Here is a 21453-nt window from a genome sequence, read left to right on the forward strand (position 1 = left end):
TGAGTGTTATCAATCTTCTCATTTAACTCTTAGCGAGTAAGCAAATAAAGCACATTTTCCAAAATTGTCAAACTCTTCCTTTAAATGTGAAATGTTGATGAAGCCCTTACTACACATGTATTTGTATGCATCAGTGAATATATGCATTTCTTAAAAGTGCCTCTTTAATACATAATGTATTTTATAACAGCTACAGAATCCCTCCCACATGCATCATCAATAATATATACAGTATACTGACTTTAAAGTGCACATTAAATGATTCACACTAACATAGTTAAACAACAGCAACATCAGCGTCATTTACTCTCCCGTTCACATTTCAAGAAAGCCCTTTTAATTGCTCCTACACTAGTTTGGTATAGTGAGACAATACACAAGAAGACGTGTAATCCAATCTACACAAGTTAGAACACAAATAACTATCAGATCACAGTCAAGTGTACTACTATACACATATTCACATGTAATATGTAAGCATCTGGAGGCCAGCTTTAGGCTTAAAGTTTGACATTTTGGGAAATACGCCTATTTGCTTTCTTGCTGAGATTACGATGGCAACTGCCAACAAGAAATAGTCCTTAAACTAACGAGATATAATGTGTTAAGAGGTGCTGGTAGGCAGGTTTTGTTTCTGTTGTACAGATCCAGGCAAGCTGTTTCCATCTGTTTCTAGTCTTTGTGGTAAGCTTAGTTAGCCGGCTTCTGGCTGTAGCTTCATATTTACCTAGAGATATTAGGAGAGTGGAATTAATCTTCTCATCTAATTCTCAGCAAGAAAGCGAATAAGCATATTTCCCAAACCGTTTCCTTTAATGAATACACATGAAATAACTTAATCATGTCTAAATAATTACACTACATAGTTATAAATCTGTCTCTCCTAGGTGCAACCACAAGAAATTTATCATTTCTATCAGTACAGAGTAGTCGTGACGGTCACAGAGGGTTTTACCGTCTACAAGGTCACCTATGAAATGTCTTGTGCTACATTCAGTCTGACCAGATCAAAATATTTTTCTCCCAACACGCCCCAGATGTTTGTGTCAGGGGCTCAGCAGGCGTAAGGTGGCGGTTTCTCAAAGGGGCTGTAGGTGGAGCCGTAGAGGACGGGGGCGTTGGGTGTCAGCATGTAGCCCCCTGGTTCCTGGGTGGCTCCCTGAGGTTGTGGCTGAGCCTGAGAAGGCTGCTGGTTCTGGTTCTCCTCAGACAGGCCGGAGTTGCAGGCAGGGCCTCCGTCAGGGTTCATCTGGGGAGTAGCAGGAGGCTGATAGCTGCTGTTATGCTGTGGGAGAGGTGAAGAGACAGGGAGTGGTAGCTTGCATCGGTATGTGGAAGTAGAGCCAAAGATAGCTAAATTCTGACATTTTTATGTGAGGTGTGGTTTTAATTCTCTTTGTGTCGTTTTGGTCCTCAGAAATATCAGCAAATATTAGCCATAAATCAGTAATAAAACTGTAAGGCAAATCAGACAAAGTCACCATGATATAAATAAAACTATGCATCTGCAGATTTAATAAAGTGATTGGCTTGTTTAAGAAGCACAGCTCTTATCACCGTTTACTTTATGGCACCAATTCAGAAAGCATCAATCAGACATTCCTGTTTTTAACAGGCTCTTGGATGACCATCACAAAGAATTGTCTCATGAAACAAGACCAGCAGAAGAAGTCGTCTTTATGTAGTATGATGAAACGGGGTTCATTCCTCAATAAACAGTAAGATTGAGGGTACATGGTTTTAGTACAGGTATCCACCTCCGTAATGTGATGTGGCAGCCGTGCAGATTAATAGTTTTCTTTCTGGTCAGGTGCTTTAATGTTAGAATGAAACAGCTGTTCAGCAAAAATAAATATGATCCAGTGCTGTTACCAAACGAATACACTGGAAAGGAAGATTCAGCTTTTTCACAGCAGACATTTTGACTTGTCATAGTAGGAAAAACACAAATAACATTAACTATGGCTCAGTTATATTCAGGTGTCCCAGTAAACCAGCATAAACAATACCAGGACCCTAAAACTGAGGCAGCTAAATTTATTTCAGCCATCATTAATTTTGTTATTCACACCTGTGCTTTACAGTGTATTAATATACATTTGTCTTCAAGGCCTATTAATTGCTCTTTTTTGTGTTTGTGTTCTGGGGCCCCTACCTGCATGGTTATTGGATAGTTGGGGTAGGCGGGCAGCGTCTGTCCTGAAGGGCAGAAACCAGCGTAGGTGACCATGTGCTGGGTCGGGTTGTACAGGATGTGGGGTGGCGGCGTGGGGCTGGGAGCCGTCTGAGAAGTCGGCTTCTGCTGCACGAAACAGTAAAAATGAGCGTTAAGTTACACATGAAACACACACTTCATTATATAAAAGGTAATGAAGTATGATTGCTGCCTGTAGGCACGATAATCGTAAAATCAGGACCATTAAGATTGATAGAATAAGATCAGAGATTTTCATGTCTTTGAAGCTTTGACTCATGGCAGAGAAACTTTCTTGTGTGAGCAGTAGATTTTTGATAATGTAGTGAGTGAGGCAGTGGAACAAAAATATATCTGCACACACATATAAATCAATATTATGTTTCAGACAAAGCTTTGGTAAAGTAAAAGAGCAAAAAAGAGGTTAAAATAAAAATAAATTAAAAACATAAAAATGCCAGTATACAACACAGTGCAGTATTTAGTTGATACAGTTCAATCTCATGAGTTTTGGTCATTCAGGAACCATGTTGATTAGATTCAGGCAGAGCACACCTCCACTTGGTAGTTTATCGTCACAAGTATAGTAAAAATCCTTCATCAGAGTGCCTTTTAGATCTTCTTCCTTTTAATTTTCTTTGCCTTTAACTCCAAACTACACTTTTTTTTTTTAAATTTCGCGTCTATAAAGTAAAGATGCACTCCAATTTTCTCTTTTTTTTGGGCTCCTGCTCACCATATCCTTGTACGCTCCGAGCATGGCAGCGGTGATGATGCCCAGGAACAAGCAGATCACATTGAGCACCACTGAGGCCCAGAGCAGACGGTACAGGTGGATCACATCCGAGCAGCCGCTGACCCCGGTGAACTCGTAGTATTGTGTGTGGAACTCTGTGCTGGAAGACGAAGAGAGCAGGAGTCAGTACAAATCTTAGATAAGGTAAGAATGGTTTTGTATTGTAATTATTGTTGCATTTAGATTACAATGTATCCGTACAAGAGGCCTTCTTCACAGCAGACATTGTGACTTGTCATAGCAGGAAAAGCACTGATGGCTCTGTTCCATTTAAGTGCATCAGTCAGTGAGCCAGGTAATGCCAAATGGAGTGCAGCTCTTATTAATTTCATTTACAACACCTGCAGGAAAACTACAGTCCATCAAAATGTCAGCCATGAAAAAGTATGAGAACCACTTTCCACAGCACATCATAGGTTTTTTATATTTCAGGGAGGGAAGAAAACAAAGAATCCCTCAAACTGCCCACCACTTGAACTCACTTTATGACTTTATTAAACCTTCCAGGCAGCTGTTCATTAGCTAATAACTGAGTAGTAACGTATAGTTGCAAGCAGGGAGGGACTTTTTGGAAAGCTCTTCCTCTTGTGTGTGTTCAAGAGCTCATGGAAACATCCGGGATTTTGAAAGTTGGCGTTAGAATAGGAACCTCTTAAATGCAAGAAAGTGACAGATTCATATGATCCAAGAGTGATTTTCCAACAGTGGAGCCTGTAAATACAGCCAACATTTTCTAGTATGCTGTTTTTTACATTGCTCTCTACTGTATTATCATACTAGTATAACATTATAACAGGTAGAAAGTTGGAAAAAAAAAGAAGTGAAAATACTCTGCAGTGATGTAAAGCACATGCAAATTGAAGTTAATTGGATTAAAACTGTATGGTCCGTGTTTATTCAAAATAAGGTGCACTCACTCACATACACACACACAAATATCAACAGCTGGTGGTGTGTCTCACCTCGCACAGTTGTACAGGTAGCAGCAGTAGCAGGTGTTGCTCCTCAGCTTCATCTTGCACGTTTTGTCGTACGAACGGCATGACACCTGCAGTGTCAGAGGTTGGAGAGGTTCTCAGAGCTTTAATAATTTGTAATAAAAGTTTTATAAACCTCATGAAAATGGATACGACAGCCAGATAAGCAGGTCTGGACAAAGAAATACATGAGGAAACTGTCTACATGTCATTTCCAAAACTTCTATTTGCTTATAATTTGATACAAAGTGAACTTTAGATGCAATTGTTGCTCTCAGTGCAGTAACATTATTGGACCACTAGATGTCTCTACACACTTTGTAACTTTTTCAGTTAAGCGCCAAAAGGCTGCAATAACACAGAATATAATCCTAAAATGCATTTCAAGCATCATTTAAAAGACAAGATCTGAGACACAAACGTGAAGCAGTGTGTGGGAGGAGGAAGGTGAATGGAAACCATACATGAGGTGAGGTGAGGTTAGGTATTTAGATTGTTTAGACCTTTTTCACAGCATCCATTTAGACATGAAACAGTAGGAGTCACCAGTGATAGTAATTAAGGTTTCATTCAGGTCAAACAGAATCAGGGTGCTGCTATTGTGCATGTTGGCTCACTGGAAAGGCTTCGCTACACTAAATGGAGCAGAACCTTTATTAATTTAATTTATTAAACCAATGTTTACCTGCTGCAATTTCATGTCAATATCGCTGCTGTGAAAAAGGTCTATTGAGAAATGACTTTGACATTTATACAATATAGACAATGGCAGGTGTGTACACGTTATATGAATCACCTCAGTATAGTAGCTGTCGTAGGCGTAGCCCGCTCCACTGGAGTAGAAGTCACACATGTCCTCCTGCAGGGGCCTTATGTCCTGTGTGTTAGAAAGATTAGAAAAAGAGAGGAGAGACTCGATTTGTTAAATAAATGAGCCACACAGCCTAATATAGGATGTATACGATGTTTTTCTGTTCTTTTTTAGAGTAAATCTCTGATTTAAGGGTTTCAATGATGCACTTTTTGCCTGAACCCTGGTTTATTCTGTCCATTGTCCTCTGTGTCACTGCAGCAGTGAAGGTTTACAACATGTGCCTGCTCAAAAACGTCCACCGCAAACCAAACCTCACTGGGCTTTATATAATGTGAAAGGTCATATAATCATTTTCATTGTCCGAAGCTTCAAGGTGCAATAAAATATTAATTTTACTGTCCCGTGAGCACAAAATAAATATATCTGCAGAGGGTTTGATAGCACTATTGATCAATAACAGTGACTGTGCCAGCTTTTTAAACTCTCTCTTGCTCATATTAAGAAACTCATGAAATGATTTAGGCTGAACTGTTCTGTCCGTGTATCCAAACACCGAGAACATCTAAGACATCCAGTAAGGAAGCAACAGTGACCTTATTTGACCTCTCTGCATTTTCTGTTCATTCCATGGACTGTATATAAAGATGGACGACGCGTCTCCACTTCCTCCCACTGTACAAAAGTGAAGCCAAAATATATATAGATTTTGATGTCATTTGGAGCCAGAGTAGCGCAGTAGTGATCGGGGGGGGTGGAGCCACGGCATCGAGGTCCCACCCACACACCCGGCTGAGCGAATAACGAGCCGAGCGCGGCCGCAGTTTGTTAGCCTGAACCACCTATCTGCTATGTTAGCTCCATGGTAGCTGTTTAGCTAGAAAGACACAACAGCTAACCATAATATCTCCATAACTACTTTTATAATCAAACTGACACATGTTCTTTTACACAGACTTGTGACAGTTATGGGAAGTTAAAGTTACATCTCCTCTCTCGTACAATTGTCGAGGCTCTGGTTCCGCGACTACTTCACTCAGAGCAGCTGTCAATCATGACGTCTCACCCACTTTTTATAGCATCAAATAACTACTTAAAACCAAACTCATCAGAAAAATGAACACTTGAACATACATCAGAGTGATAAGAACTCTAGAAATGACAGAAACCATCTTTGGGAAAAATGTATTTGACGTGTACTTTGACTTTTTAGTTTGGCCCCTGTATCATCCGCTAACATGGAGGGGGCGGGGCTTATGACCTAAACTGCAGCCAGCCACCAGGGGGCGATCAAGATGTTTTGGCTTCACTTTTGGGAGCTGTTATGTCGTCCATCTTTATATACACTCTATGGTTCATTGCCATTTAAACAAATTCAGGTATTTTCACAAATTGAGTTTCACGCATATTAATTTACTCTGTAAGTTATTTAAAATCAAGAGACTTTGAAATTGTCGTCTGACTGATGCCATGATGTGGACAATTAATGTTAAACTGACTGTTTATGAAAATGTTTTAGAGTAAATGAGGCTTCTTCCTATGAAAACGAAGAACTCAATATAGACATTGTGTAAGAGTGAACATGTTTGTAGTGGGACGGAGAATGAAAAGGAGACTCTTTGTGGAATTGCTCTTTATGTGCTTATTTCTTTCTCAATATAAACAAATTGCAAAATACTGTATATGTATCAGACCATTGTAAGGACGTTTCCTAGAAAATCAATTCTCAGTTGAAATAGAGTTAGAGATGTATTTTTGGAAAAGTGTATTCTTCTTGGGTTGTTGCATATTGTATGTTTTTATTTACGGTGTATTTGTTTGCATCTTAATACAAGAGTTTTCAGTGACTTAGAGAAAGGTGGGTAACTTTTGGACACATTTAATCAGCCCTGTTATGCTGAATGTCTCCCCAGCAGATCTCTGCAGGTCAGGCTGAGATGAGTTGGTCTGGTCTACCTGTCTGGTGTCGTGATGCTACTGACAGATCTGTCTGATTGAATCTGCAAAGTTCCTGATCTTACTAATGTGTCTGTGCCAGTCTCCTCTGTTTCTGTTGACCTTAGTGTGACCTTAGCATGTGTGATTAAATCTGCTGTGTGTTTGAGGGTTTGTTCAGACAAAAAAAGCTTAACGGAATTAGTTTGTCTTTCTTTCTTTTCAATGCAGGCATGTAAATACATGTGATACTTACAATGAACTCTGAAGCGATAATCCCGTCCACAATGGCACAGAAGAACGCCGCGATGACTCCGATACTGATGAATATGATCGCTGCCACGAGCTTAAAGAGACGAAGAGGGTGAAAGCATGAGAAGTCATTTGGAACAAAGATTAAAAGTACCAGTAAGTATCATCAGAGTAAGTACGCAGCAAAATGTATGAGATTATCAGCTTGTGTTTTGTTTGTGTTTATTTAAATGCACGACTATAGCTATGGATTGGAAACACACTTCTTACATATTTCAAAATAAAAGAATGACAAAAATTATCAGTAGGTAAAGCACAGAGGTTGTAAAATAAATAATCAGGTAATAAACCCACAAATGAATTGGGAATCTGATGTGGAAATTTTTAATTTGCAACAACCATAAATCTATTTATAAAAATGTATGTATAACCAGAATTGTATTGTGTTTTATCAAGTATTTAACAATAAATGTAGTTTTGTAGAGTTTAGAGAGACCAGGAGTAAATACTGTATAACGACAGAATACAATAAATGATGCCACATATGCATCTATTTCTACTATAATTTAATTTTCTTGAGTATTTATTTAATATGCCAGAATTTGTATTGTATAAAGGCAACGTCTAAATTGTATCATAAGCTTAACACACACACACACACACACACACTCTTGCACATGTAAGCTTTCTGCATGTGTGTGTCCTGATTGGTCATCTGCAGCGTCTGGGCTGCTGGACGATAAAGGAAATGTACGGCCTCTTGCTCTGCCAACAGAGGTGCTTTGTGGGTAATTTATGGGCACAGAGGCGACGTACAGGACACAGGGACGGCCTTTTGTACCAGCAAGGTCAACCTAATTCTCCCAATCTGAAACACGCACACACATACACACACACACACACACACATTAACCCCAAGAATCTAATCAGTATCCTCCAATCTGTGACACGCATCTGTTCTCCCATGTAGCTTTTACTGTAGGTACTTTTCTGATATTACACACACACACAGACCCAGCTGGCTGATCACAGATGTCTGATCATGAACTTTTTATCACTGAGCATCGTTTACTGTCTGTTCAATCGCTCCTCCAAGACTGCACCTGCTGTACTGAAGCAGCAGATTAAACACACACTTTTTCTCTATCTGTCTAAAATGGTAGGAGGGAAACATCAGTTTGTTCCCAGAAGCAAAATAAAGTAAAAAGGTAGAGTAGATTAGAGTATATCTAATGATCCTGCATTGACATGAGTGACTTGTTTGATTCATGGGAGACTGATGAGGCTGAAGAAGCACAAGAAATTCAGAACAGATGCAATTAGAAGTGGTACAATGTACTTACGTTCCTAATTGGTTGTTTTTGTGGCTTTGTGTCTTGGTCCCACTAACAACAAGAGTGCTTTGTGAAACCAAGAAAAGACTTTCCGGTTGATTTTCTCTTTGTATTCTTGTGTTTTTCAACTGAAACTATTAGTTTTGACCAAAATTACTTTTTAACTTTGCAGCCAAGAAAGGATGAGAATCTAATATTTGGAGTCAACAGGCCTTTTTCACTGAATACATTTGACAAATCACAGGTGTAAATAATGAAACTAATGAGGGCTGAATTCTAGTTCGCTTCCTCGTTAATGTTATTAGTAACACCTGTGCTTTTACTACCATAACAAGTTACATTTTGTTCTATTAGGATAAAGAAGGACTTTTCTTTCAAATAAGAGTTAATTTACTTCTTTAAGGACCCCGCACACCGGCTCAGGCGTTTTCACTTATTCTGGCTGATTAGACCTCTGCTCAGGTTGAAGCTGGGTGGAGTCGTGCTGTAAATTATGTGAGATTATCAATTAACATCTACCGCAGGCTGCACTTGGTTTGTTCAGCCAATACCAGCTTTTTGAAATATGTATTAGTCTGTAATGTTTATGATCAGGTGATCCCGTTTGGCGGCCAAAAATCTACTGTTGGACTCTTTACTGACCCCCCAACTACCAACCACTGTGCTTTGTGTATGTATATCCCCTGTCAAGTACACATTGTGTACACAGTACTGCATATGGCAGCTTCATTATCTCTCCAGTGCTATGAAGATTAGCTTTACTGTATGCTAACTCTGATAAAGTACATCAAATGACAACATTTATGTACAAATAAAATGAAATTAATAAATAAAATCCTGGAATAATAGGCATACTACCTGCCCTCATGTTTTCAGTGTGTCAGTTAGTTGGTGTTAATTTGATTAAACACAACTTTATTTACAAAAGTACAACTTGTGAGCACGATATAAAGCGCCCACTATGTCCGAGGCCTCGGGGAAGTTACCTGCTTTGCCCACTTGGTAGGCCAGTCTCGGGCTTTGGAGCGTATCCAATAGTAAATCTAAAAACATGTGAGGTAAGCCCAGTCTATACACGCCCTCACAGTCCTGAGAAGAAGTCTAATCAGGCAAAATCCAGGTTGTGGCTCATCAGAAATAAACTTTCCTGTACAATATTGTGCTGTAAATGTCTCCGACAGATCAGGTTTATTTGACAAGTCAATTTTATTGAGGCTAATCTTTAGTTAACCTCAAGTGTTATATATGAAATGTCTTTATAACACAAGACACAGTGAAATGGATATTAAAAACAAGGGGATTTTTTAAATAATTTCCCTGAACAAAGTGAAATAAGAGCTGAGAAAATAAGCTCTTTTCTGGGTGGGTTTTATCTGCCGCTGGCCCAGACTCTCCACTTCATTAGCGGTTTAAATGACTGCTTTTATGGGCTGCAAGTGGGAGATGAGGCCAGCGGCACAGACAATAGAGCCTGACAACTGCATTACTTCACATTACCTTAGCACCAGCTGCCAGCACATAAAACACCTCAACACACACTCTGTCGCCCAAACCACCGAATCTCCCCTGATACAACTGAAGCAGAGAGAAAAATCAAAAGCTGTAAAAGATTAAAGGCTAACACACTGTAGATGGGTTTCTGCTCTCAGGAGATTGAAGACTGCAATGGTGGAAAGAAACTCAGTACAAGTACTGGACTTAAGCATAGCTGTGATGTACAAGTACTTGATTATTTCCATTTTACACTACTTTATAGGCTACTTCTACTCCATTACATTTCAGGGAGGGATATTGTACTTTTTATTCCACTACATTTATGTAAATGCTATGTTACTTTTTAATTTTTAAAACTTATATAAAATACAATGAATTGTAAAAGACCAGATACAACAGTAAATTTGCACTTTTTGATACTTTATGTACATTTTGCTGATATTACTTCTGTACTTTTACATTAGTAGGATTTCAAATGAAGTACTTTTACTTGTAATAAGGATTTTTTTTAATTAAGGTATTGGTACTTTTACTTAGACTGCAATTACTTTGTCGGGCAGCAGAAACAAGTTATGAACACAACACTGACATATCATCTTCTCTTAAGTTTATATGGCAAACTTGTTAGCAAACAGCTGTTTATTTACACATCCAGCTTGCATCATTAACTCCGAGTCATGTTTGTGTCGACTCAAGGTAACCTCGGGGTCGGAAAAGTGACGCCAATGTGGAAGTGCCTTAAACTTGCATTCTTTCTAATAGCCAGCAGGGGGCGACTCCTCTGGTTGCAAAAAGAAGTCTGATTGTATAGAAGTCTAAATGAGCGTACTTCTCACTTGATTTATTACCTCAGTAAACATTGTAAACATGAGTTTATGGTCTCAATCGCTAGTTTCAAGTCTTCTTCAATATAGCATGATGTTTATTTAGTAAATTATGGTCCCATTTAGAGTCAAATAGACCATAAAGCAGGGTATGCTTTAGGGCGTGGCTACCTTGTGATTGTACAGCTAAATGAGCTGAGACTCGATATAAAGCTCAGTAATTGATACATTATTATAAAGATATTGATTATAGCCGCTTTAAGTACTGAAAAAAAGAGAAATACAATAAAGGACAAAGACACACATGATGTAAGTTTTAGAGAAGACATCAGTGACGAAGAGATAAAGACACAAGGAGGATTTTTATAGCTTCAGTAAAGATACCTATCAGGTTATGTAACTAAAGTCGCTGACCGCTGCAAGGTCTTTCTCCCTCTGCTCAGTGGTCCAGTGACCAATCAAGACCACAGCTGGACACACCGGTAATAAGAAACGTGTTGGGTAAAATACGGCCCTTTAAAAGGTTCACCGTTCTGCTCTCCAAGCTGCAAGGTGACCAAAAGGACGTCAGTCTGTGAAATACAGGCAGTTACTACGGAACAAAGAACATGAGCTACATGAAGCATTTAGTCATAAAGACATCTCACAGTGTATCAGGGCAGTGAAGCCTGTTTTAGGAGCAGCACGGTGAGTGCAGATAGGAGGGAGTTTACAGACAGAATTTCATGCTTCACCGTCCTTTTGAACATTTTGGAGGACAAGATAAGACAAAAGTGGCAATATTCAAGTCATTGAGATTTTAAAAAGCGTTATCCAAGAAATGTCAGTGGAGTACAAATGTGTGTTTTGCCTGCAACACGCCTCCCATTCATAAAAAGGGCTGTTTTCTCAGAAACATTTGTGATAAAACTAAAATCTAGAGATATAAAGATTCACACTTTGCAAAAAGACACAACTAGACGGTGGTTTAACACTTATGGGTAATAGATTTGTCTTTCTCTTCATCTCTATGCCAAGTTTTATATTATGGGTGACATTTTTCAAAATTGTTTATTATCATATAGAGCTTTATGTAGGCCGTTGATTTTTCTTTTCTCCCAGAACGAACCTTCTCAGCCTTGATCAGTGTTTGTGTTAACGTCTGCATTCACTCAGCAGCTGGATGAGTTACTCAGGAGCCAACAATCAAATCATACATACACTCTGGTACAGAGCTAATCATCAAGAATGAAAAGACCATAATCCTCTATTTACACAACAGCAATATGTGTTTGTACATACATATTGTATAGTCTTAAAATGTGTATTGTACATAAAACATACTCATGTAGGCTGCTCTGCATGTCTACTATAAATTCAATTAATCAATATAAGTGATTTGTAAGCACTTCAAACATGACAGCAAATATACACAACATTATAATAAAGTCAATATAAATGTTTGTGAAATTAAATCAATACTGTAGATGATCTATTTTGTTGGTTATTGTTTATTGCTATTATCTGATTTTCATTTTTCATGTGCTAATGTTTCTGTCTATAATTGTTTTTAATCATATTTTGTATATTTTGTATTTTTTGTTTTATTATCATTTTCATTCATACCTTAATCTTATCTTTTTTATTTTGCTGTGCATTAGTTTATCTTTCTAACGTATCATCAGTCTTATAAGTGTGTCTGCCATCTGTAAAACACTTTGAACTGCACTAAAAGGTACTAATACAAATACATTTTAATTGCTCCATTGATTGGTCCACTTCAACAGAAGGGAGGGATTTAAAGTTGTTCATTTCTGTAATCAAACCCGTAAAAGTGTCTGTTTGGCAGCAGTAAATAAACTTGTCACTTCTCTGACTGTTTACAGTTCAAACTAGAAAAGTGCACTCAGTAGAGTGCAGATCTCCGCCAGGTGTGTCTCCCTCTCCGGTTCCCTTACAGCCAAGATGGCGGCGAAGATAACAAAAACGGGGATTTATTAATCTCGCATCATAACTTTAGTGGATCATATCGGGTATGGAATTAATCTGCAGATGCTCCAGTCCAGTTTTAGAGCCACAACAAATGTCAAAATGTGGCCTGCAACAGACTAGGTAAAGTATGTCGATTGCCAGAAATGCCTTTTGCTACTGAAGCAGTTGTTGATCACTTGCAGCCCCTACCGACCGGTTAAGAGGAGTGAGGAGTCAGCAGTCAATGACGGTATAAACAGTCAATAAAATAGGTTTTTCAAAAAATGTGAATCACGCCAACCACGAGAGATCCTTGAGTATACAGTCATAAATGAGCACAGAATATACTAGGTTGATGGGTCCAGTAGTGCACAACATTAGCTGTGGACAGACAGATACACACACGACTGAACGCATGATCTCCCCTCAGGCTTAACAACATCAAACCCTCCATCTGCTGCTTTAAGAGGTCAGAGAAGCAAAGGCTTGTGAGATCCAGCAAGTAACAGAAGAGCTCTCCGATGTCCGTGGCATTGTCGGTACGTTGGTTAGTTGTTCTTTAATGAGCGACCTCGCTCTGCCAGCCGGCTCTCGTGTTACAGTGCTGAGCCTCGGACACAGGATGGGAAGAAGACACCTGTGTCAGAGTAACATCGTGCCACATGTGCCTCATAAGAGACACCGTAGACCGGCGCTACTGTGGCAGCGATCTCAACCATTAAAGTTTAAAGCACAGACTTGGGAGCGATGCCGGAGAGGCAGACGGATACAGCAGGTATAAATGTCTGTGTGCTTGACTTTCCCTTACAGCCACGCACACAACACGAGACGTGAAACAACGTAACGACTCTAACGAGCCTACAGAAAATATTCTTAAACATTAAAACCTGTCTTTATCTTTGTTAAATGAATTATTGTGAGGTCGGCTGTAAACTGTTTGTCTCTACCCACATGTGAACAGCTCAGGGCGTCTGTGTATACCGGATTGTACACTGCAGTGTAACGTAAGACAACGACACCCAGAACACCACATGAAAAATTCACAACACACTTTAGCACAGTCATGGTGACAAGTCATCTCTGTCATGCCAAGACAACTGCATATTGTCTATTATAGACTATTGCTATGTGCTGTAATAAGCCTTTAAAGTGTCTGTAGTCATTTAAAAAGAAAAACTGTTTTGATGTCTGTTTAAGCTTTTTTTTTACTTTAACATTTTGAGCAGTGCCCTAAGGTCATTTTATGTAAATTTGGAGGTTTTAGCACTTTACTGTTCAAATATCTGCTCCCGTTACTGTAGCTACAAAAACATCCTGTTCTCACATGGCACACAATGCTGATGCTAATGTCTAACGGTGGCAGATTTACCACTCAAAATACTTAAATAATTTTTCAAACAATGAGTCCTAGATTTCAGATACAGGTAGACAAAGGTGGATTCTCATTTCTAGCCGGCGACTGTTGATTTTTGTCAGCTAAAATGACAACTGTAGCTAGCTAATTAAACTAACGTTGGCTGAAATGTTTTCTGCTGACATCATTTCATAGCAAGAATCTTGCTAAACGAGTCTTGAATTAGGCTTCTTGATGGCTACATAGATATTGTGACACTGAGGCAAAAAACCTTAAGTATTGTAAATATGATGTCAAACTCTTGTTTCATTCTAATGTTATCATGTTTAGCTGCTTATTTTACAGACCCGTCCAAGCAAAGGTTATAAATTTATGCTTTGTTGTATATTTTCAAAAAACATGTTTCACAAAAAAGCTTTTACAATGAGGACTAACTGTTTGGTGACCGTATCTTGGTTAACAGGTTTGGCTGTGTAAGCAGTGTAAACTTGATCAAATATAGTAGAGCAGGACAGAGCCGCTAAACGTTAGTTTCGGTCTAGTGGGACTACTTTTAGGTTAACAAAACAATGAAGAATTTGGTATTTCTCGTCCAAAATGTTATTCCTCGCCATGTGGAAACATTTAGTTACATACTGAAAATATAATTCAACAATAAAATAATAAAATATGAAAAAACGCAAATAATTAAAACATTTTAGAGACATTATTTTTGGTATGTAATCTGTTTTTTTTAATCTAATCTGGAGTTTTGTCTGAGGGAAAGGCGTTGTGTTAACAGCGCTCATAGTGTCAACAACGGAAAAAGTGCTGACAGAGCTAATACCTGGGGGAACCGGAGGGTGGGCGTTAAGCTTTCGTGACAACGCCATTGGTCGGGAATGCGTTATCAGCTGTAACCGCTATATGAGCGGCAGCAAAGAGCTTGCCAGGGGGGCATGCTCACATGCACGAACATGCACCAAAAGTACACGCACGTAACAAAGCGAGGAGAAGCTCTGATTATAACACACACAGAGGGAGAGTGACTTCATTCTCTGCTCAGGTAGACATTACTCCACTATATCTTTACATAGCATGTAGTTGTTTGATGCTATATTAATGCTCTGAATGTCGTATAGAGCACCTTTAAAATCCTGGTTATGGCTGTGTTATGTCCTGAAACTTCAACTTAATCTGTTTTTATTTCTTCTTTGTCCCTCTCTTTTTTCTTTTCCTTTTTTTTCCCAGTATTTTACGTAATGTAAGTGATGACAAATGAAATATTCCTACCGAGATATAAATGAGATGTGAGTTATTAACTTTGAAACTAACTTTTTTGCCTAATAATTAGGACAAATTCAGAGGTGAAAAACAAGGACTCCCAATCAGCTAAAGTTTCTGTGTCACTGGTGTCCTCTTCAGTCCTTGCAGAGTCTCATGCTGGGTTGTATGTCCTGTGAATGTGATACTGACTTTACGTAAATGACACAGAGGAACAGTTTCAGCTGGTTGCCACTGGCTCTTGAGTAAAGTCTGCATTTGTAGGCCACTTGACTGTTGCCACAAAGGACGCCGATTGGAGGTCAGTTCACGCTGATTTCTTTCCCCTTTTATTCCGTTTTATTATTCTGAGTCTGAAATTCTCAAACCGGGGTTTCTACTTTTGTTTTTTTTTATTCACCATGAGTTAAAAAATGGAGAATTTATAAAGAGTCAATAATCTTTTCAGACAGGTCTTCGGTCTACTCTGTTGTACAGAGAGGCACTTTGATGATATTATACCTGTGTCCCTGTCTGAAATAAAGCATCCCTGTCAGCAACTGACCAATACTAATACAATTTCCCCCTCTTATCTGGTCATAGAAGTCCAGAGCCAATCGCATTCACTTCCCCCGGCCACAAATCCAGTCATGTACTCTGACGTCGGCACAAGGAACAAGAACACATTACGGCCGCCATCGAGTAATCGGATTTGCTTCTTGCTCATAATAGAGCAATTTCCCATAAAACAGTTTAGTGAATTTGCAAAGTCTGTAACATAATCCTCTAATTTATGGTGTATATATGTCCCGCTTTCCAGGAACAATGTCTCATTTTTAGAAGATGAATATTATGAAGCTCAAAAAGCTGACAGAAGTCACCTTGAGAGAGAAAAAACAGAGACGGCTACACACTCTTTTTCTGTCCACTTAGGTGTAACAGAACAAAATCTGAAAGAACTGGCGCTAGCGGCCTCAGTTTTAGAGCTAGAGTGAAAATACTGGCATCATATAAAACTAGAAAACCTAAGGAATCCATTGGTACCAACATGTCATACTAGCTTCTCGCAAAAGAGGCTAAATAATGCTCCAAACTTGCGCTTAATTTTTGCGAGGAAAAACTGGCAGGGCCATTTTCGAAGGTGTCCCTTGAACTCTGACTTCAAGATATGTGAATGAAAATGGGTTCTATGGATACCGACGAGTCTCCCCTTTACAGATATGCCCACTTTATGATAATCACATGCAGTTTGGGGCAAGTCATAGTCAAGTCAGCACACTGACACACTGGCAGCTGTTGTTGCTTGTTGGGCTGCAGTTTGCCATGTTATGATTTGAGCATATTTTTATGCTAAATGTAGTACCAGTGAGGGTTTCTGGACAATATTTGTCATTGTTTTGTATTGTTATTTGATTTCCAGTAATAAATATATACATGATTAATTTACGATTAATTGCAATTAACTATGGACAGTCACGCGATTAAATATTTGAATCGATTGACAGCCCTAAAATTCACACATCCTGCAACTACAGAGCAACATTAACATTCATTTGGAGGTTGTAAGTCCAATATTCACTGTCCCATAGCTTAGTGTGTTTGGTGCCGGGCAGAGAAGAGTCAAGGTAAGAATATTAGGCCCACTGCCCTGCACATATCATACGTGAGAAAGACTTATTATAAGACATCTTTGCCACTAGACCCCTACAGAGATTAGCTCATCCATCTACATTTACCTGCGTGCCTATCGTGATCCAGGCAGGTCTCCACCTTTCGTCATTTATGATGTCCTATAAAAGCTCACAGCTGTCATTGTCATAAAGTTTATGGAAATTTACCTACAGCTGCTAATGAATAAAACACCAACCACGCTTTGCAACACCAACACATTACTTGAAGTCTGAAGTACAAATCGTATATAGTTAAGGGGTCTAAATGAAGACCATAAAGGTGTTAAATGGGATGGAATAAGTGAAATCATCATTATAATGTGATTTTTAAATGTGTTACAACAATGACATGAGAGTCAGAGGATCAGACTCACCATGGGTCTACGGTTTTCCACCAGGTGGATGCCAACGATACCCAGAAACGCTCCAAAACTCAGCTGGAGGTGCAAAGAGATCAAAGTGGAGGACATGATTATAAAAAAACACACCATCTCACAATCATACAGTGGTTGAGGTGTTAATGACATTATAATGCTTTCTCAGTGTCAGGACAAAGAAGGTGCAACGGAAGGTGGTCGTCACTCACGGTGATGCCGGAGTAATATCCAGCAACAGCCACGTTGTCGGTGCGAGTGGCTGAGATCAGACCCACGGCCAGCACCACCAGAGCCAGAGCCAGCAAGGCCACCGTCACCCACAGAGCCGTTTTCCTCCGACGCAGGTACTGATCTGAGGATGGATGACAGGAGGACCTCTTTACATTCATTACGTCCCAAACCCTCTGAATTACAGGCCTTTCTAAACCTAATTCTACCTATAACCTCCTTTTTGCTCAAGAAAACATGCACATATTTGTCTAGCAGTGGAAGAAGTATTCAGATAATTTACTTAAGTAAAAGTACCAATACAACAATATAAAACAAGTCCTGCATTCAAAATCTTACTCAAGTAAAGGAGCACAAGTAAAAGTACTCATAGCTGGCTATGGTGGAGCTGTTCTGTTGTCTGGTTTGATTTACTGTATAACAAGGCATCTTATTTTATATGATCATTAAAGGTTTTGTCATCAACATTTTGCAGGATTTTTGTTCTTTTCACAGACATATTTTTGTTTTAGAGCACCGATCAATAAGGTTTTCTAATGTGCAAGAACTGTGGTTATAGATTTTTAAAATCCTAATTAGCAAAGTAACCAGTGGATACTTACAACAACATACTTACAACTAGGAATACTATGATCAAAAAATACTCCATTGTAAGTAAAAGTCCTGAATTCAAGTAAAAGTACAGAAGTATTATCAGCAAAATGTACCTCAAGTGTATTTCAAAGTACTAGAACTCATTGTGCAGAATGGCTCCTTTCCCAGTGTTATTATTATATTATATTATGATATAATATAATATATTACTCAATGTGGAGCCACTTTTGTGTATACTACTGGGTAGATTAGTGGTATGATACTGCATCTTATCATATAAGCAGATCATTTATGTAAAAAGTAACAAGTGTCAAATACACACAGTGCAGTAAAAAGAACAATATCTCCTTACAAAGTGGAGTAGAAGAAGCCTATAAAGTAGCAGAAAATGGAAATACTCAAGCAAAGTACAAGTAGCCTATGTTCAAATTGTAGTACAGTAAAATACTTACCAATGCACAGTTATATTCAACCAGTGACTATATGGCTCAGGTGAACATAGATAAAGTACAATATTTATAGAACAATAAATACTCAGAATAAGTTACCCTCAGGAATATGTCTAAGTACATGCAGTACTTGAGTAAATATGTACTTCTCCACCTCTGCAAACGTTTTCTTTTCCTCATCTAAAGAAGAAACCTGTCTTTGAGAACTATATCATCTACAGTATATATATATATATACACACAGAAATGTGTCCTATGCATTGAATTAAAGCACACTACAAGAAAAAAAACATGAATAATGTGTTTAAAATAATGTGTTAATGGTATTAAAGCTGGAGTCAGGTTAGAAGATCTCAGGATGAAACTTGACATAATGTTACCTGCTGGATCCAGTATTTCTGTGGCTGTTTGAGGAGCTGTCCGCTGGGTTTCAGGCTGCTGCATCTTCAGTCTGGATGAATTAAAAATCTATAATAAAAAATAAATAAAAGCAGATCAGGCAGCTGAAGCTGAATCGAGGTGTTTTTTTGTTCCTGTTGATTCAAAGCAGAGTCCTCATCCTGCACAGACAACAGGCTGCAATAAGATGCTTCTTTTTCCTATAATTCAAACATCTTTATAATACATAAAAGAGCTATTGCATATTAATTTTACAGCTGACTCTGAGCCTGGACCAGTTCAACTTTTCCTGAAGCCTGAGAGAGAAAGAGAGAGATAGAGAGAGAGATAGAGAGATGGAAAGAGAGAGAGATAGAGAGATGGAAAGAGAGAGAGAGAGAGAGAGAGAGACAGAGAGAGAGATAGAGAGATGGAGAGAGAGAGAGAGAGAGAGAGCGACAGAGAGGGAGAGAGAGACAGAGAGAGAGACATAGAGAGAGAGATGGAGAGCGAGGACCAATCAGCTCCCTGTATTCACCTCAGTGATAAATTATTAAAGTATCTATCTTACACAAGTTGAATGCAGCTTTAATACAGGATCCATGTTGTTGTTGTTGTTGTTGTTGTTATGGTGTCATGTTGTGGCTAAACTCTGTCCTATACTATATTATAAAAGGTGGTAAAAAGTGTGTTTTAATGTGCACAGACTGTGATCTGAGTGGTCATGATGCTGCAGAGATGATGTAATGTGAGTTTACAGCGCCCTCCATCGGTCAACACATGAATAAACAGGCATTGTACATACATCCTATTATTCAGTGTCATTGAAATATGAAACAAATATCAATATAACATCTAGTTTAGGGGTCAGCAACCTTTACTATTAATCATCATCTTATACAGCTTATAGTCTGAGTATATAGAATATACTGTAAATCTACTGCAGTGAGGGCCAAAGTGCAAATGTACTACAGAGTATTAGGGCCATTGAGGGAAAGAAATCTGAGATTTCCAGAATAAAGTCATAACATTACGAGAATAAAGTCATAACTTTACAAGAAAAAAATTCGTAATATTACGAGAATAAAGTAATAACTGTACGAGAAAAAAAGAAAATAACAAGTAAAATTACTACTTTATAATATTATGACTTTATTCTCGAAATCTCAGATTTATTTTTTTCCTCAATGTGGCCCTAATACTCTGCGTACCGTCATACCATGGATCTACATCAATGATAAATAAAAATGAAAATGTAAACAAAAAAGGGTTATTCATTTCCATTTTCAAAAGTCAACAGGGATAACCCTGATGTAGATGTTTGATATTGTTAGAAAAACTGTTGTTTGTAATGGTTTCAATTAAATTAAATGTACCCGCACGTCTACATCTGTGGTGGTGAAAAGTTTTAAGAAAAAAAAAATATGTTAATATATATTATAATTTCATCCATTAAAAACAAAAAAAGATACATGAAACTCTTTGTTTTATTATTCCATTTACAATAAAGATGTTTACTCTGGCTTCCATGTGTTGTGTAGTGAAGTACTGATATCACATTTGTGGTGATGAGTGACAACATACTTTATGTAGTGTGTAAGTATTGTAAGGCTTAACGTCATCAATTAGTTGATCGACAGAAAATCAACCCACAACCACTTTGATTAGTAATTTAAGTAATTTTTCAAGCAAACATACTAAACGTTCCCCAGTTTCAGCTTCTTAGTTGTGAGTGTTTTTTCTTTTTCTTTGACTTTTATGATGATAAACTGAATAAATTTAGGCTTTGGAGAGTTGATCGGAGAAAACAAGCAACCTGATGACATCACTTTGGATTTTTAGAAAATTGCAATAAGACAATAAATAAACGATTCATCGAGAAAAGTAATCTACAAATTAACTGATAAAGAAAGTTACTGTTATTTGCAACTGTAAAATACAAATTATTGTGAACAGCTCTTTAAATGTCAAAGCTTTTTCATATAAAAGGTAGCAAGGACTATAAGCTATAAAAGGTTAATAATTAAAAAAAATGTTTTCACTTAATGTCTGTCATCATATAGCTACATACATGAAATTTAACCTTTGACCTTGTACTCGTAGATTTGATTCGTAGCTGTAAACCTGAGATTCACACATACAGTTGAGTTCTGCGTGAACTTTTTTCACCCACAAACAGATAGTTGTGTAACTACAAACCTTTTTTGTAACTGTGTGGCAGCTGCCCATTCTCTGGTGCTTGCTGTCATTTCCCTTTTCCTGGGTGTTTTTTTTTTGGTTGAATTGCTGAGTGATTGGAGGGTTATTCATTTCACCTGTTGAGCAAGGTGTGATAGTTGAGAGCAGCTTGCTGCATTCCCCTCTTGGCCAATCAGGGTGACCGTGCCCTTTCTGTGGGCTTAAAAGAGGAAACTGCACACCCAGTGTCATTCTGATCCTTCCTTCACTACATGCAACATGTGTTAACAGCCAAGAGGCATTCTATTTTATATTATTATGTGGATGGGAACTGGTTCTCAGTTTTCTGCCTGATCAACTGAAGTCTGGGGGAATCAGCAACGCCACAACTGAAAAATCTTCATTATGCCACTCTA

At 38.3% G+C, this 21453-nt stretch overlaps 1 protein-coding gene across 2 annotated transcripts; it reads right to left on the reverse strand.

The window, feature by feature from the left end:
- Nucleotides 1-146: 146 nt before the first annotated feature.
- Nucleotides 147-21445, reverse strand: LOC119476033 (transmembrane protein 255B). Of its 2 annotated transcripts, XM_037749212.1 has the most exons (10): nucleotides 21059-21445; nucleotides 18862-18949; nucleotides 17420-17562; nucleotides 17208-17270; nucleotides 6970-7059; nucleotides 4764-4844; nucleotides 3953-4038; nucleotides 2931-3090; nucleotides 2156-2302; nucleotides 147-1285 (listed from the first exon to the last, which is right to left on the reverse strand). In XM_037749212.1, exons 1-10 carry the CDS (start codon nucleotides 21287-21289, stop codon nucleotides 1055-1057), a joined length of 1320 nt encoding a protein of 439 aa, XP_037605140.1. In that variant the 5' UTR covers nucleotides 21290-21445; the 3' UTR covers nucleotides 147-1054. The 2 variants fall into 2 exon arrangements, with proteins under 2 accessions (XP_037605140.1, XP_037605148.1); XM_037749220.1 differs by lacking the exon at nucleotides 21059-21445 and having other exon boundaries at nucleotides 18862-19029.
- Nucleotides 21446-21453: the final 8 nt, after the last annotated feature.

This window comes from Sebastes umbrosus, chromosome 2, assembly GCF_015220745.1.
Source record: "Sebastes umbrosus isolate fSebUmb1 chromosome 2, fSebUmb1.pri, whole genome shotgun sequence".
NCBI lineage: Eukaryota > Metazoa > Chordata > Actinopteri > Perciformes > Sebastidae > Sebastes > Sebastes umbrosus.